Below are 16,876 nucleotides of genomic sequence, written 5' to 3'. Positions count from 1 at the left end.
TAACGACGTGAGCAACTTAAATATGTATGTTCATGCTTTACATGATCGAGAAGGTCCTCGTGAATACTTAATAGTGGTAGGTGAAAGAGGTTTTTTGGAGAAAATTTGTTCAAGAAATACGTTGAATTATGGGGTTGTAGCATCTATACCAATCAGATTATGCTTCCACGTGATATCAGAAGTGCAATCTGGTTTGCAGTGAAGATGACTTGCTGTTTTCCAGGTTTTTCCGAATCCCACTTGCCACCTTTTCCACTCTTAGAATTCTTATATAAACAATTGTGAAAATATGAAGAGGTTGTCTCTCCAAACTGCGTGCCGCTAAATTTACAACAGCTTAGCGTTACGGACTGTAACCAAATGGAGGAAATAATAGCATCAGAACCTGAATCAGAAGGAGGAGGACTGGTTTCTCTGGAACATCGTCTCCCACAACTGACTCAGTGCTTGATGGATCTACCTGAATTAAAGAGTATTTGCAGTGTCAATGAAGTGATGATTTGTGATTCTCTTGAAAAAATTTGGGTACTAAATTGTCCAAAATTAAAAAGGATGCCTCTTAATCCTCCCGAACTTGATAATGTCCGATCATCTGCAGCTCCTGCTCTTCGTATTTATATAAAGCCAAAGGAATGGTGGGAATCAGTGGAATGGCATCATCCAGATTCCAAGTCTCTTTGGAGCCCTTCTTGAGGTTCTGGTAAGATCAAACCGGAAACGTTTTTGTTAAAATGTCATGAATGTATGCGTCTATGAATGTATGCGTCTGTAGTGCCGTTAGGTTGTTTTGGCATGGTTATCTTGGTTGTCATAAGTTGTTAGAGCTGTTAGGATTTTCTGTTAGACAGTTCACAGCTCATGATTAGCCTCTGTCCATTGTATATATTTCCCTGGTCTCTATTGAGATATTACAGGAGTTATTCAATAAAATGTAGAGAGTGCTGCCTCTCTTTCCCTATGACTGTGGAATCGTAACATGGTATCATTAACTCTTGATCCAAATGGGTGTGATCTTTGACTGCTTTGCTGATTTGTTTTTTGTTTGATCGTGGTAATGGCTGTTGATCCTCCTCCTGGTGACACTACGCATTCTTCTCCAGCTGTGACTGGTGCGAATGCTGCGTCGGGAAGCTCGTCTTCTACTCCTCGGTTATTTATCAGTTACATAAGCTTGACAAGGTTAAACTTTGTGATTCTTCTTTTCTTTCTGGAAACGTCAAGTCTTGTTGATTACTGATGGCTATGGCTTGATGAATTTTATTGCTGAGGATTGTTGTTCTCTTGAGAATTTTTGAATAATGATGGAGTTTTGGTTAGAAATCAGGCATATTTTTCTCATCGTCAGGTAGATAAGCTTCTTGCGTCCTGGTTGTTGTCTACAGTATCTTCAGAGGTGCTTCCTCATCTTATTCGTCTGTTGATTTCGAGTGCGATCTGAAAGGCGATTTGCCGGTTGTTAGTGCACATTGGATTGCAAAGGTTTCTGCACTGCGCCTTTCTCTGCATTCTCAGAGGAAACATGATATGTGTATTAATGAATTTTTGGCCAAGATTAAGATGATTTGTGATAAGTTGTTGTCTGCTGGTATGGTGTTACGGAGCAAGAGCATATCCGTGTTATTCTTGTTGGGTTATCGGTTGAGTTTGAATCTCAATTTCATCCGCATGAGTATTTTGTGAAGGATTCTCAAACTTAGGCTATACTTCTAAGAGGGGAGCGCACTTCTGAAGGCTTGTACAGGCTCCATGTCTCTGGTCTACTTTTGATGCTCCTGTAGGTTCGTGTGTCGAGGCTAATGTTGCTTGTCAGAATCCCGGTTCTCTTGATGTGTGGCATCAACGTCTTGGCCATCCTTCTTTGAATGTTCTTAGGACTGTAGTTAATTTGTGTAATGTTGCAGTTACTACTAATAAAATGTCGCCTGTTTGTTCCTCATGTTTGCAGGGAAATGCTCATAAATTGTATTTTCCCTTGTCTGAGACTAAGTATACTAGTCCTTTTCAACTTGTTGTGTTTGATGTTTGGGGTCTTGCTCCTATAGTCTCGGATGGTTTTTGTTATTATGTGATTTTCATTGATGTCTTCAGTAGACACACTTGGTTGTTTTTGTTAAAAAGGAAGTCTGAAATTTATCAGTCTTTTGTTAATTTTCATAAGATGGTAGGGTAAAGGTTCAATTTGGTTGTCAAATTAAAGCTCTTCAGACGAATGGTGGAGATATATGGCTCTGTAAAAATGGTTAGCAGCTCATGCTATTCAACATAAAGTGTCTTTTCCTCGCATGTCTGAACAAATAGGAAGGCTGAGAGGAAGCATCGTCATGTAGTCGAGATGTGACTTACGTTGCTTGCTCAAGCTTCGCTGTCTTTTGTGTTCTGGAGTCATGCATTCATCACCGCTGTTTATCTCATCAACAGACTTCCAACAGCTGTGTTGAGAGACAAGTCCCCTCATGAGATGCTTTTTGGTGTAAATCCAGATTATTCGTTGCTTTGGGTGTTTGGTTGCGCCTGCTACCCATTATTACGCCCATTTAATCAGCATAAATTAGACTATCGGTCCAAACAATGTTGTTTCTAGGTTACAGTGTGACACATAAAGGCTACAAGTGTTTGGTTGAGAATGGTCATATGTTTATTTCTCGTCATGTCATTTTTATAAGTCTTTGTTTCCTAGTGCAGGGGGTTTTCGGGAGATACAAAATTTTGCTGCTAGGTGTGCTGATAATTTTCCTTTTAGTATGTTGTTTCTGGTGACAAGAACTCGTCTGTTGCTGTGCCTGCTACTCATAGGTATCCTACTCCTGTGCCTGCTGCTAATAGAAGTTCTTCTGTTCCTACTCCTATTCTAAGTACATATGTGTTTGATGTCGATACTGGTTTGGCAAAAGAAAGGTCTGCTGGTTTCAATATGATGAGGTTTCTCCGTGTGATGTACAGGTTCCTATTGATTTATTCCTAGTTGTTGTTCGACCCCTTCTTCTGTTGATGATTTCATTGAAGGTCGTTCCTTGGGGTCAGCTTAGGATAATAGTTCTGGTCTTGATAGTCCTGCTGTTGATGCAGATGCCGTTGTTGTTGAGGAACAATCTTCTGATGGTGCATGTGTTGCTGCTATGGAGCAACCTTTGGTTGCTTCTAACAATAGTCATCCTATGCAGACTAGGAGCAAGAGTGGTATTCGAAAGCCTAAATCTTCTATGTATCTAAGACAGTTGCATCAGAAAAGGAACCTCGTACGATTAAAGAAGCAATGAGGGATCCATCCTGGAAGCATGCTGCTCAGGATGAATATGATGCATTGATCAAGAACAATTCTTGGTCGTTGACTACTTTACCTGCTCATCGACGGGCTGTTGGGTGCAAATGGATTTTTAAGCTAAGAAGGAATGTTAATGGATCGGTTGCTCGATACAAGGCAAGGCTTGTAGCTAAAGGATACTCTCAACAAGCGGGACATGATTTTCATGAAACCTTTAGCCTTGTGGTCAAGTCATCTACTGTCCGTACGATCTTGTATGTGGCAGTTGCAAAAAATGAGGACTCAGACAAATAAACATCAATAACGCTTTTCTTAATGGAGATTTAGCTGAGGAAGTCTATATGACCCAACCTCCTTGGTATGAGTAGGGAGACAAGAAAATGGTTGTGTCGCTTAAACCAGGCTCTTTATGATCTAAATTCTAAAGCAAGCCTCGCGAGCATGGTTTGAAAAATTAAGGAGCTATCTTGTTTCTAAAGGATTTGTTGTGTCAAAATCGGATGCCTCTTATTTGTAAAGAAGACTGGTGAGAGACTGGTGTATCTTTTAATTTGTGTGGACGATATTATTTAGACTGGTAATGATGGCTGTGAAATTCAAAAGATTATAACCAGTCTTGATGTTTTTTTTCATTAAAGGATCTTGGCAGGCTGAACTATTTTTTGGGCATTCAAGTTTCTTATACTCGTGATGGTCTTTTCCTTTGTGAGAGGAAATACATTGAGGAGCTTTTTTGTAAGTGTGGTCTTGAGAAGGCTAAAGGGTTACCTACTCCTATGATAGGTAGTTGCAAGTTGTCTGCTCGGAGTGGCAATCCCTTGTTAAATCCTACAGAGTATAGGAGCCTTGTTGGGGGCTTCCGATATGTGACTATTACAAGACCAATATTTTGTTCGCAGTTAACCGTGTCTTTCAATTTCTTCAAGAGTCCTTGGATGAACATTATGTTGCTGTCAGATGCGTTATTTACAGGGTACACTTGAGTACGGTCTGAAATTTTCTTATTTGCTCGATTGTCTATTGTCTGTTTGCAGATTCTGATTGGGGATCGGATGTGGATGACGTCGGTCAACCTCAGGGTTCTGTATATGTTTCCGGAGGTAATCTTGTGTCTTGTGCATCCAGAAGCAGCAGGTTGTGTCCAGATCCACTGCTGAAGCGGAGTATCGTAGTGTTGTCTGTGCAACAATTGAGGTAATTTGGCTATAATCTTATTGCGCGAACTTCACATTGTTCCTAATGGTAAATCCGTGTTGTGGTGTGATAATTCGAGTGGTGTGGCTGTTTCTACAAATCTTTTGTTACACTAAGTTCAAACATGTTGAGATGGATTTATTTTTGTTCGAGAGAAAGTTGCATCAGGGCACCTCCAAGTTGGTGAGGTTCCTGCGTGTGAGCAGGTCGTTGATATGATGACAAAACCCTTGTCAGGATAGTTTTTTCTCGGAGCAGAGATATCCAAGTTGCATGTATTGTTTTTCCTTTTGGGTTTGCTTTGTCTTCTGTTCGCTTGTTTCTTATTTTTCAGGTTTGAAAGGAGTAGACAGTAGGGAGAATGTTATAAATGTGTTCGTCTATGAATGTATGCATCTGTGATGCCATTAGGTTGTTTTGGCATTGGTTATCTTGGCTGTCATAAGTTGGTAGAGGTGTTAGGGTTTTCTGTTGGACAGTTCACAGCTCACGACTAGTCTCTATCCTTTGTATATATTTCCCTGGTCTCTGTTGAGATATTATAGGAGTTTATTCAATAAAATGTAGAGAGTGTTGCCTCTGTTTCCCGATGATTGTATAATCGTAACATAAAAAGCCGGAGCACGTCGTTGGCATTGCTTTATATTCTGATGTCCGGAAAGATTGTCTTTTGACTCATTTCACAAGCTTGAAATTATCCCCTTCCCGCAGCAGCCATGGCTTGGTAAGTGCTCCAAAATTGTGTTCTTTAATACATCTTTTTTCATACACTCTAATCGATTCATATGACTTGCGTAGCAAGTCAACTTGGAAATCCTTTTACGTCTTTCGTGTCTAGTGTTCTTTATTTTCATGTCATCCATGTAAATATACACAAACACACATGTTTTTTGTATTTATTTAAACGTATCATGTCATATCATGCTTCTTTCTACATTTTTATCAAGCTTGCTCATGGAGGATTCTGTCTTTTTCAGAGCATTATACAGAAAACATCGCCTATATGATCACTTACGGCCTTAGTGCCGATCAAGGTTAGTTTTCTTGTTTACTGAATCAATCTCTTAACTTCAATTCCTTCAGCGTTGTTATATTCGATATCGAGATAAAGGCAAAGAACTTGTCTTTAGGTTCGGATCTGGAAATCCGAACTGGACTTAGCTAGCCATGGCAGTGATTCTCAAGCTCTCTATCATTGTTGCTGTTGCAGTTATCATATCTAGCCATGGCTGCTTTGGTTCTCCCTTCATTAATCAACAAAGTATAGAGACTCAACTTAGCAAAAATAAAGTATAGGGACTAAATTTAAAATTTTCAAATAGTACAAAAGCCTTTGATATTTAAACTTTATTTTAACCTTATATTTTACGTCAATATATGTTTAATACGTGTGTTATGCGTAATTGTAAATTTAGTCCATATATTTTAATTTTTCAATTTTAATCTATGTACTTTTTAAAATTGACCACGCGTAAGTTATAAATTTAATTTATACTCTAATTTGTTCAATTTTTAATATCTATATTTTGCAAAATTTTAAATTTAAATCAAATTATACAATAAGAATAAATAACTTGCATTACTTAAAATTATCAAATTAAAAAACATAATTAAATCTACATGTAACGTATATAATATTTTATTAGTATGTGATGATTACAATATAATTTATATTTAAAAATTTCTTAACTTTATTTATATTTCATGGACACCTTGTACTTAAAATCGAATTTTCTAAAAAATAATTTTTATCATTATGATCGTTCAATAAATACTAACCATATAATTTAACCTATATCATCCGACGTTACCTCGTTTTGCTTATTTGGTTTCTGGATCAAAAGGAGATCTGGAAATCTTTGGAGAACCCTTCATGCCCTGTATCATCCGCGGAATGAATATGTGGTTCATTTGGATCTTGAGGCGCCTCCAGAGGAAAGAATGGCGCTTGCTTCTCGAATCGATAACCATACTATTTTCTCTAAAGTTGGGAATGTTTATATGATCACTAAGGCTAATATGATTACTTACAGAGGGCCTACAATGGTTGCTAATACACTTCATGCTTGTGCCATTCTTCTTAAGAGAAATAAAGATTGGGATTGGTTTATCAATCTCAGTGCATCAGATTATCCTTTAGTGATTCAAGATGGTTAGTTTCTATCGCATGCCTTTATTTTGGGGTAGTGGATCTTCTTTCGAGTTTCAAGTTGTTCTATTCTGCTCAAGCAACTGTTGATCGATTAGTTTGTGATTTACAGATCTTATTTATACATTTACGAATTTAAGCCGGGACCTTAATTTTATTGAGCACACAAGCAATCTTGGTTGGAAAGCGTAAGATCTCTACCCCGTTCCCTCCCGATTCGGAAAATCTATACTTATGTCTACAATGCCAAAATGTTTTGCCTTATTTCTGCAGGGGTCAAAGAGCTATGCCTTTGATTGTAGATCCTGGACTCTATATGTCAACAAAGTCTGATATATATCCGGCCACACCTCGAAGAGCATTGCCTACAGCATTTAAATTATTCACTGGTTTGCTACTCTGTCTTAGCCTGATTTCATTTAATTTCTGCTCTTAATTCTTTGCATCTTTAGTTGTTTAATCTTTTAGGCTTATCAGATTATTGTTCCGGATCTCGTATGAAGACCGGTAATCCTTCTTTTTTCAATCTAGAATATTTGAAGCTATGGGTGTGTTTGAGTTAAGTTAGCTACAGATTAGGATCATCAAGCTACCCATGCTGAAACATATTGGAAACATATTTGCATCGACTTACCATGCAGATGGATCGATCCTTGTTCTTAAAAGAAAAATCTCCTTTTTGTCTGAAAACCGCGTGTACATTTTAAAACACCTTCCTCGATGGCAGGTTTGGCATGGATGGTTCTGTCTCGTTCATTCGTAGAATTCTGTGTTTGGGGTTGGGATAATCTACCAAGAATACTTCTCATGTACTACACAAACTGTATCCTCCCCTGAAGGCTACTTTCAGACGGTCGTATGCAATGTTCCGGAGTTTGCAAAGACGGTTGTCAACCAAGATATGCATTATATTTCGTGGGATACTCCCCCAAAACAACACCCGCACTTCCTTAACATTAACGACACGGATAAGATTATTAGAAGTAATGCGCCATTTGCACGGAAATTCATACACGATGATCCTGTCTTGGACAAGATTGATACGGATTTGCTTGGCAGGGAAAACAGAAGCTTCAATCCAGGCGATTGGTGTTCCACCAAACCGACATGTACGGAAGTTGGGGACTCAAACATTATCAGACCAGGTCCAGGAGCTCAAAGGCTTAACCAACTTGTAACTAGGTTGGTTATGCAAGCAATGGTCAAGATCAATGTAGATAGGTCTAATGGAGAAGTCCCATTAATGAGGCATACAACAGCTGAAACATTTGTATCTAATAGAACTTCAATAAGAACACTGATAATTTGACCTATTGAATCTTATATTGTTTTGAGCTTTTATTTGAATAGTTTTGGATTTGGTTTAAGGAATTTCGGTTCATGTTCGGGTCATCGTCCTCGTGACTAAGATAGGAGTATTTATAAATAGCTTCATCAAGAAATGGCAGACTGTAATGGATCAGAAAATAAAAAATCCTTGCTAAAATGATTATGAACTATAAGCATTACAAAATATACAAGAGGATTGATTTGTCCTTTGTTTTTTCTTTTGAATTTTTCTACATATATTGCATCTGTTATCATCTACAGCCAAAAATGTTTTTTTCCCTCTCAAATGCTATACTCTTTAATACTCTCCAATGTCTGATACTCATCTTTATTCGATGTTTCGTGCCGGCATGGAGCATGGATTTTGTTGGTCTTTGCTTCGACCATGGATGATTCCGAGACGAGACCAAACTAAACCATCTCCAGAATTTTGATATTCCCGGTAGAATTTGCAGCAACTAAGGCAGGGGACTGGCCACGCCAACAAACTGAAGAGATAAACTGTGCGGCATCATCTGTTTCATCTCCGGAAAGCGGATCCATGTTGTTGAACTTGAAAGACAATGCTAGCATCGGGAAAGCCTTATGGTATATGAATACCTATACGATACAGTTTACAGTGAGTTCGAATCAATGCCTCATCTGACAAAAAAAATAAAGCGAAACATTCTACAGACTCCATGTAATATTCAAAATAAGCTTTTAACGTCTTCAGCTATTAGACCTCATTAGTTTCTGAGCCAGTAGCAATGTAGCCATCGGATACCGACAGGCCCACGAAGTTCTGCAACAAGGAGAATATGCACCAACAATATGAAGTACATCAACCAGTGGGAATAATTTTCCATGACAAGTTATGCCGAGAAGAGTCATTGTTCATGAGGATAAAACCAAACTCGGGCAAACCGAATAAATTTTTCAGAATTTTTATATTCATTGCAACATACGCAGCTATGGTGAATCCTACTATTACCTATAAGAAAACAAATGCACTTAGCGTACCATTCAAGTCGAAACAAATTCGACATTGTAATGTAAGAAGCATTAAAAGCTCAATATGATGGATGAGTTAATATACTTTTACATTCATGTGGCCAGTAAAGGATTGAAGGGGAGCATCGATAACCATAGAATTGCACATCGACAAACCCCAAAGCTTCAACGTGTTATACGTGGAAGAAGACACAAGAGTATTTGCATCGACAAATTTGATGTAACTCACAGTTTTGTTGTGTCCAACTAGAGTGCAGAGAGGAACCCTAGAGGTTCGAAGATCGTAATAATAGATTCTGTAATCTGCCGATCCAAATGCAAGAGAACGGCAGAGTCAACAGGAAACTGGACACAGCAGACATTGGCCTTCGTTTTGATGGTACAAATACTTGTTCCCTGCAGTAGCAGCCCAGGTAAGAGAAAAAACTTATCATACATCGAGAAAAAAAATATACACATAAAGAAATTAGATTATTGTAGTACGTTTATTTTCAAAGCTGACATCCATCAAATGCAAAAGTAGAATTGCCTGGTTGATACTCCATAGCTTTACAGAGCCGTCGTCACTTCCGCTAGCCAAAACTGTTGGATCTGCTGATGAAAAGTCGATGGACCATACACGTTTCTCATGCTCTATCATTTCAGTGAGCACTTGACTTCTTGTAACATCCCACACCTGAAATGATCAAGACATGGATTTAGAATACAGAAAAAGACGACAGACCAAAGAATGCTAAATGAAGGCTTTAACAACCTGCACCACTCCTTCAAAGTTACTCGATGCAATCTGGCTTTTAATATAACTATTCCAACATATACTGCTTAGCTTCGACCGACTGGCCATTTCAACCACGGGATAGTGGATGTCACGATTTTGATTTATGATCGCATCACATTCAAAGACTTTAATCTTCTTATTTACACCAGCTGTAGAAAAAAATTCTGCATCACGATCGAACCCAAGTGAGCATACCAGATTGGAAGAATTTAATAGATCTCCTTGTTTCAAATTTGCCTTGACTTTTAACTTGCTGTAAGACAGGTACTTGCACAAACCCTCAAGGAATGGATTTATCCATCCACTTTTCAAGCTCTCGGTTTAGATCTCTTTCGATGTTAAATTGTTGACAGAACTTCTTTCAGTCATAACAATAGTTCCTCGGCCATCACTATTCAATGATGTTTGTCTACTCAAAGGCTTCCCAGATTGCTTCACTGGTCTGCACCTTGTTAAAAAATATGCTGACTCGAATTTCTTAAAGTTTTTCATCAACCGAGAACTTTTCAGAAGAAAACTTTCTTGAATATCAGCGTGTGTATCAGACTTTTGACGAGTTTCTAGATTATCGCCACATTCTTCAACATTTTGAACCTTAAGTAAGGTCTAAATCATTTTCTAGACCCCAAGCTAGAAGAATCATCGGTATTGACAATAATTATCGAGGGAAGATTCGATGTAGAATTGTCATCTTTCCCTGGTTCAGCATATGAGCTACTCTTTTTCTTCAAGATTGTTTGCTGCTTCGTAACTTCTGCAATGTCGGAACATAGAAAAGAAATAGTAACTTGCAACCAATCGGCGACTTCCTGTTTCCTTCGTTGTATCATCAAAAGAAATTCCATCAGTAACTCTTGCTCATCTATTCTCTCCCGGAGCACGATTGCCGCTTCACGTTATTCCAGATCATCACTCGTTTCATTAAGAAACTCACTTTGTAACAACTCACTGTTACGCAAAAAAAATACTAATACATTGAAACTATTATAAACAAAAGTTGGAACTCCAAACCGAAATAATTTCTTTATGCGCCAATGATGCAAATAGATCACACTACGACTATATATTGAACAGCAATGGTGACATAAAAGTGATTTCAGGTAGTGGATGATATTTACTTTCACCATTATGAAACACACCATTATTCATCAGAAAAACCGAGAAAATGTGCAAGGCTTTATCGCATTACCGGTTACAAGTACACCTACACAGCTACACCTATACAATGTGTGTTTCTAACATGTGCCTTTAATACCAGACCATAAGATTTAAAACCGAGAGATTACCCCATTTTTGGACGACTACTTGGCTCGGGATGCAATAACCACAAACAAAACAAAGCTTCCTTCGGCCATTTCAGTAGCAACTGTGGAGGAAGAACTCGATGCCGTAAACTATACATAGTTCCATTCTTCTCTTCTCTTTAGCTGAAGGGGCAAAATAACTGCAGATACAGAAACAAAAAAGTTTAAAGTGATACAACGAAATGGTTTTAATATTCAACCCAATGAAGGAACAGTAATTAATTAAAAAAAGTAGACATCTTGGAGTTTAATCAAGCATTAACTAATAACACAAATGTTAAGTTAACAACACCAAACTATTTCAAAAGTTGAAAAAACGATGATAGTATCGAGCATTCTCGAAACTAACCTCAAAAAGGAGAATTCCCAACCTATAGATGTCGGAAGCACAGGTACAGGGAGATCCAGCAACCTCTACAGGACTAGTGTACCAACTGGTCTCCATAAGCAATATCTGTTCCATGGGAAACGGTTGCTTTTTCTCTTCTACTTGTTCAGAATTTTGACAGTCCAAGATTTTATTTTCGCACTCCTTTAAACGTGCATTCCTCGAACATACTGAGCCTGACTGCATGCAACTAGCTTCAGATAAAGCATTTGTTGGAGTTTGCACATCTTCATTCATCAGCCTACGTTGCTGATGCATGTCAAGGGGAAATGTAGAGGATGAACCCTTAAGCTTCATATTTTGGCTATTTAATGCATCCTCAACAGAATCAGATCCCGAATCCGAAGAAGATGCAGATTCGATGAAGGAAACATGATTAAACGATGACATGACGAAGCACGAAGGTCGACCATTATGGAGAACAATCCCTTGAGAATGTGCTATATTTACAATCTCAACTTCCTAAATATGTGCAAACACTCAAAGACATCAACAGATCTTTCTGGTTTATCTAACCACTGCCTCAAGCTAACATCACCTCATTCAATTTTATTGAGTGTTGTAACACTAGTTGGGGCTTGGCGATTTTGATATTTTTATAGCAGGAACTTTGCAAAGTTGCAATTGTTAAAAAGGGGTCAAAAAGTCGATGTAACGGGTTGCCTAGTCTTGCTACAGTCTTGAGCGTGGTATCGATTCTTGTTTTTTACACTAATTACAGTAGCCCCGGTTGAGTTTTCTCTAGCTGGAATGTATTTTTTAACTTTATTTTTAGTAAATTTTTAATTTTAGTTTTATCCTTATTTCTAAATTTTTATTTATTATATGATTTAGATGACAACATAAAATTTTCAAGACCAAGTTGTCGGGTGTAAATAAAATTGATATACGAATGAGGATCGATATTGTCGGTCAACATGCAATAAATATTATTTTAATAAACTACTTGAATTTTCATTTATTTATAATTTATAGTAACTTTTATAATTTAATTACTGTTTACAATTTTGTTGGATTATTTATTGTGACGAGGAGATTTATCACTTACAACCACCGGTATTTTTTTGAAGGCTCGAAGTTGTGGTGTCGTAATGCCTTTGCTTCATTTTGTGATTGTTGAGATGCACGCCGTAGATAGAGTGTTGCGCCAGTTTGCGTCCCATCAACCAATTCTTATACAAATATATGATATGGACGTGCTCCATAGAATTAATATGCGTGGCAAGCATCAAGAGAATTGGCCAAGGAAGCATGATGTAACATTCAATAATGAAATAAGCTACATCTATATGCCCCTATGCATTTCGAGCTATAGCTACTAATCTTGATTTCGACATTTCTCCCTACCTCCCAAATTATGAAGCAAATAAGAAATCATATTTAACAACACGAAAAGAAAGGGAACAATGGGAAGAAATGAAGGCGAAATACGCAAAGGGCAAGAAATATCATTATGGGCATTTTCTTCTTCTGCTTCTATTGAATATTTTGCATCTCATACCAGTTATGGTTTTTATCATCCATATCATGCTTCAATGGAGAGTTAGTCGAATTGTGTTGGAGGTTCGTGGGATGTAATGCAAAACGCTCAAGCATCTTCGATAGAACATGCGAGTAAATGAGATCATAATATATATGGTCAACAATGTACTGATTTCGGTGGCCAATTCGAGTCAATGACTATAATGTTGGCGTCAAATACCTTAAGTATTCCATCATCGTATTTCAAAGGTGAATCTTAAAGTGGAATGATGTTCAGTACACCTCTTGTTGAAGAAGCAAACGAAGATGAAGACGATCAAGGCGGACGACCAAGATGAAATCGACGATCCCCACACCATTATCATTCGACCACTCCTCGACGTAGTCAATATTTATGAAAATATAAGTAATTTTGTTAGGGATTGTATTAGTTTAAAAAACTTTTATTATTATTTTGTAATAAATTATTTTTAAAATTATTTTTTAAAAGAAATTCAACGAAACTCGTCACGTTGACGTGACGAGTTTTATTTTTTAAAATTTATTATAATTTTAAAATTAATTACTTAGTTTAAAAATAACTTTTCATTGACGTGACGAGTTCATACAATATATAATATTGGTCCACATGGGATCCACTTACCTGAAACCATTTAAAACTATTTTCAGAAAACTCATCACGTCGACAGGACTAGTTTGCCTTGCATTGTTGCGTTTGTCATAGATTGCAAAATAAAAATTAGGGTGGCCTAGTGGGCCAATTAAATATACCGCCTGGCCTAATGGGCAAAAACCCTGGGAATTTGTTATATTTGGACTGAAACGATGTAATGGGCTAACAACCCAACAAATAAAGTTGGGTATTCTTTGTTCTTAATTTATAGTTGTTTCATGGGTAGGGCAATTTCAATACTCAACGAGCCTTAATCGGTGGTTCGCTTCGATGCCGGTCCACCATTCATACCTCTAATCCAAAGCTCCTAACACAATGTGTGAGTTTTGTTCGAGTGATTGATTTAACTTCCCCAAATTTCGATTATTATTATTATTATTATTTCCGAAACTGCAGGTTTAGCTTTCCAAGAAGCAACCTCTTTTACAGCCATCTTGAACTTAAAGGGTGGACTATTCTGGTTGATCATTGTCCACTCTCACAAAGTAGTTTGCTCTATGCTAAAATCAATTGTCTGGTGCAGATCTGTAACTGTTGTCTGATAGCTCATCTTTGGAACTCCTTAAGCTTGATTTTTCAAAGATGGATTGGGTTTATGAAAATGATTTGAATAACCGGTGTTGTTTATCGGGTGCACTTCTTTCTCTGTTCCAGCAGTGGGGGAAACAAGTGTATTAGCAAATACCATATTCGCTTCTGCTACTTTGAAGCATCCCAAAGTTAGATTTTATGGCAGCACATCTCCAAGGCGGTCGATACTCTACCGTAAGTGTGTTGAGGCATCAAAGTGCAACATGACTTGGATTGAACTTCCGTTGGGTGGTATTTGGAGAGCCGATGATTTGATTCATGCTGTCTAGTTGAATGCTGCAATGCAAACCAACCATCAACATCATTTTCTGCTGAAAGTAATTATTCCTGGAACATCATATTGTTTTGTTAGGCGTGCGTTTGCTTTCACAATATTTATTAATTGAACATCATACAGTGTAAATTTGATTTCACAATCCTGTTTTTAAGTCCAATGTTGATTTCCTTCGGCTTTATGATGAAATTCCTTCGTTTTTCTTGCGCCTGAAGGCGGAAAATTTGATTCTGTTTTTGCTGATATGTTCACTGGCTTAGCTTTGCCAGGAAAAATGGGTGGACTGCCTGCCTACACAAAATAGTTCTGCCTTAGCTTCGCCTGGCTTGCAGCAAAATCAGGAAACAGCAAAAGCAACACCAGCTGCAGAACCAAAGCCAAAGAAGAAAATTTGTTGTGCTTGCCCTGAGACAAAGAAGCTCAGAGATGAATGCATCATCGAGCACGGTGAAGAAGCTTGTGCAAAATGGGTAGAGGCTCATCGCTCATGCCTCCGTGCAGAGGGCTTCAATGGTTGAGATTGACACAAAGTTTATAGAATAAAAACATTTACAAAGATATGATCTGAAAAATCTAGGAAACAATGAAAAAATACAGTTTCTTAGCTGTTGGACTTGGATTCATTTCTATCTTGTGAGGCTGTTTGGCCTTGTGGAATCTTTTGAAACTGACACTACTTTTGTTTGCCACTTATACTGGTTAATATTTTGATGAATAACAATGGAGAACAGATTCTTGTCTTGTTTATATCTTTATGTCTGGTCTGATTCTCTTAACCCTTGATTGATAAAGCTACTATCTTTGAAATCTTGAAAGGCTGTTTAATAATTGAGTTTTATCAAAGAAAGATTATTAGAGAGAGAGAGAGAGAGAGAGAGAGATTTATACTAATAATACTTCATTAAGCAGATAAGGCCATGGACATGACCATTAGATCACAGTAAATAAGGAAACACAGACAGACAGAAATGAAACAAGCACGAACTACAACAGAAGACACAAATTATTCAACCCAAATTTATTATTTTCTTTAAGATCTTGCCATGATATAAACCATGACATTTTCTCTATGTTAGCTTAATGGCCACATGTGCAGTTGGTGCAGCTGCAGTTAGCCCCGCACTTGCAGTTGCCATCGTTCTCGGCTGGAGCATCCATCACAACAGTGTTGATGTAGCTGCAAATAAGCGACACAACATATTATAATTACCATATTATATCGAAAATGTAAGTTTCTGTGTAAGATTTGCAAATGTTAGAGATTCAGAGCTCTTGAAAACTGAAAGTATACCTCTTCTCAGTCTCAATGACGAAGGTGTTTCCCTTCTTCCTGTAGGCATAGATAAAGCACGAAAGACCCTTAGTTTTGGTACCTTTGACATAAAATGAACATGAAGAAACAACATAACACACACAACACAACATGTTGAATACTCATTAAGACATGGTCACAAACAACACAACCCTAACAGCATCATGGATGAAATGGATTACTTACGTGCACTGGCTGCTGTCGGAGCAGTCGCAGTTGCCGCACTTGTCAGACATGGTGAATCTGGGAAGTTTCTGAACGGGGAAAGCTTAAGGGTGTTTTTAGTAGTTGTTGAGGTTAGCTTGCAATGGATTTGGTATGTTCCGGTGGAGATGTATTTATAGATGGGGGAAGCATATTGAAATAGTGCATACTGGTTATGTAAGGTCCACATATGCATGAAAGAAACGGAGAAAAGTCCCAAAGGAATCTTTATAATGGAGGGCTTGTGCCTCCTATCCTCCTCTCATGTCCATGTCATTTCTCTTTTTCCATATATATATATATATATATATATATATATATATATATATATATATATATATATATATATATATATATATATATTCGAATGGACAAAATTAAAGTGGTAGATTATTATTTTTTATATAAAAAAGGTTCTTTTGAAAGTGGCAGTTAAATCAAATTTCACAAGTTATTTTTGGATTGGAGAATCTTATAAAGCATCATCATAATATTATATTTTAAATAATTGTTTATTATATATTTGATTAAAAAGTTAAATTACTATAATATTATATTGTTTAATAAACAATTTTGATATGAAAGTAATAATTTTTTTAGGAGATCTTTGTTCAAGTAATATTATTTGTATGGTGTGTATACATTTTTATTAAAATTATTTAATAAATAAATAAATAAAATTATTTAAATATTAAGAATAAAGTAGTTAAATATTGGCCATCCAAATGAAAAGGCATCTCCCCTTGAAAGACTGGCAGGGAATTTCTTCGTATGCTTTGAAAAGTTACACTTCTCTTTTTATTCTTGATAAGATTTTGACTTCCATTCGGAGGCAAAAGCCTACTTGTATATAGGAAGCGTTGTCTTGTTTACCCTAAAATTTTGTTTTCATATGTTAACTATTCATTTTACTGATGTCTCTTAAATCATTCTACCTTTCTCG

The 16,876-nt window shown here is 37.1% G+C and overlaps 1 protein-coding gene, 1 long non-coding RNA gene and 2 pseudogenes across 2 annotated transcripts; 1 reads left to right on the top strand and 3 right to left on the bottom strand.

Moving 5' to 3' along the window:
* The first annotated feature begins 3,253 nt into the window (after positions 1-3,253).
* Positions 3,254-7,826, top strand: LOC120202819 (annotated as a pseudogene).
* Positions 7,827-8,204: 378 nt separating this feature from the next.
* Positions 8,205-11,128, bottom strand: LOC120202998 (annotated as a pseudogene).
* Positions 11,110-11,851, bottom strand: LOC120202818 (protein SPA1-RELATED 3-like; the record flags this gene model as incomplete). Its single annotated transcript, XM_039203179.1, has 2 exons — positions 11,381-11,851; positions 11,110-11,149 (listed from the first exon to the last, which is right to left on the bottom strand). Coding segments are annotated over exons 1-2 (447 nt in total), but the record flags the coding sequence as incomplete, so codon positions are not given.
* A 3,854-nt stretch (positions 11,852-15,705) lies between these two features.
* On the bottom strand, positions 15,706-16,012 carry LOC120202997. Its single transcript, XR_005523777.1, has 2 exons — positions 15,916-16,012; positions 15,706-15,747 (listed from the first exon to the last, which is right to left on the bottom strand). It is a non-coding gene; the product is annotated as an uncharacterized LOC120202997 (long non-coding RNA).
* Between the last annotated feature and the right edge of the window lie 864 nt (positions 16,013-16,876).

Source organism: Hibiscus syriacus, unplaced genomic scaffold (assembly GCF_006381635.1).
Source record: "Hibiscus syriacus cultivar Baekdansim isolate YM2019G1 unplaced genomic scaffold, ASM638163v2 tig00009009_pilon, whole genome shotgun sequence".
Taxonomy (NCBI): domain Eukaryota; kingdom Viridiplantae; phylum Streptophyta; class Magnoliopsida; order Malvales; family Malvaceae; genus Hibiscus; species Hibiscus syriacus.
This window is presented reverse-complemented; position numbering and strand designations above follow the sequence as displayed.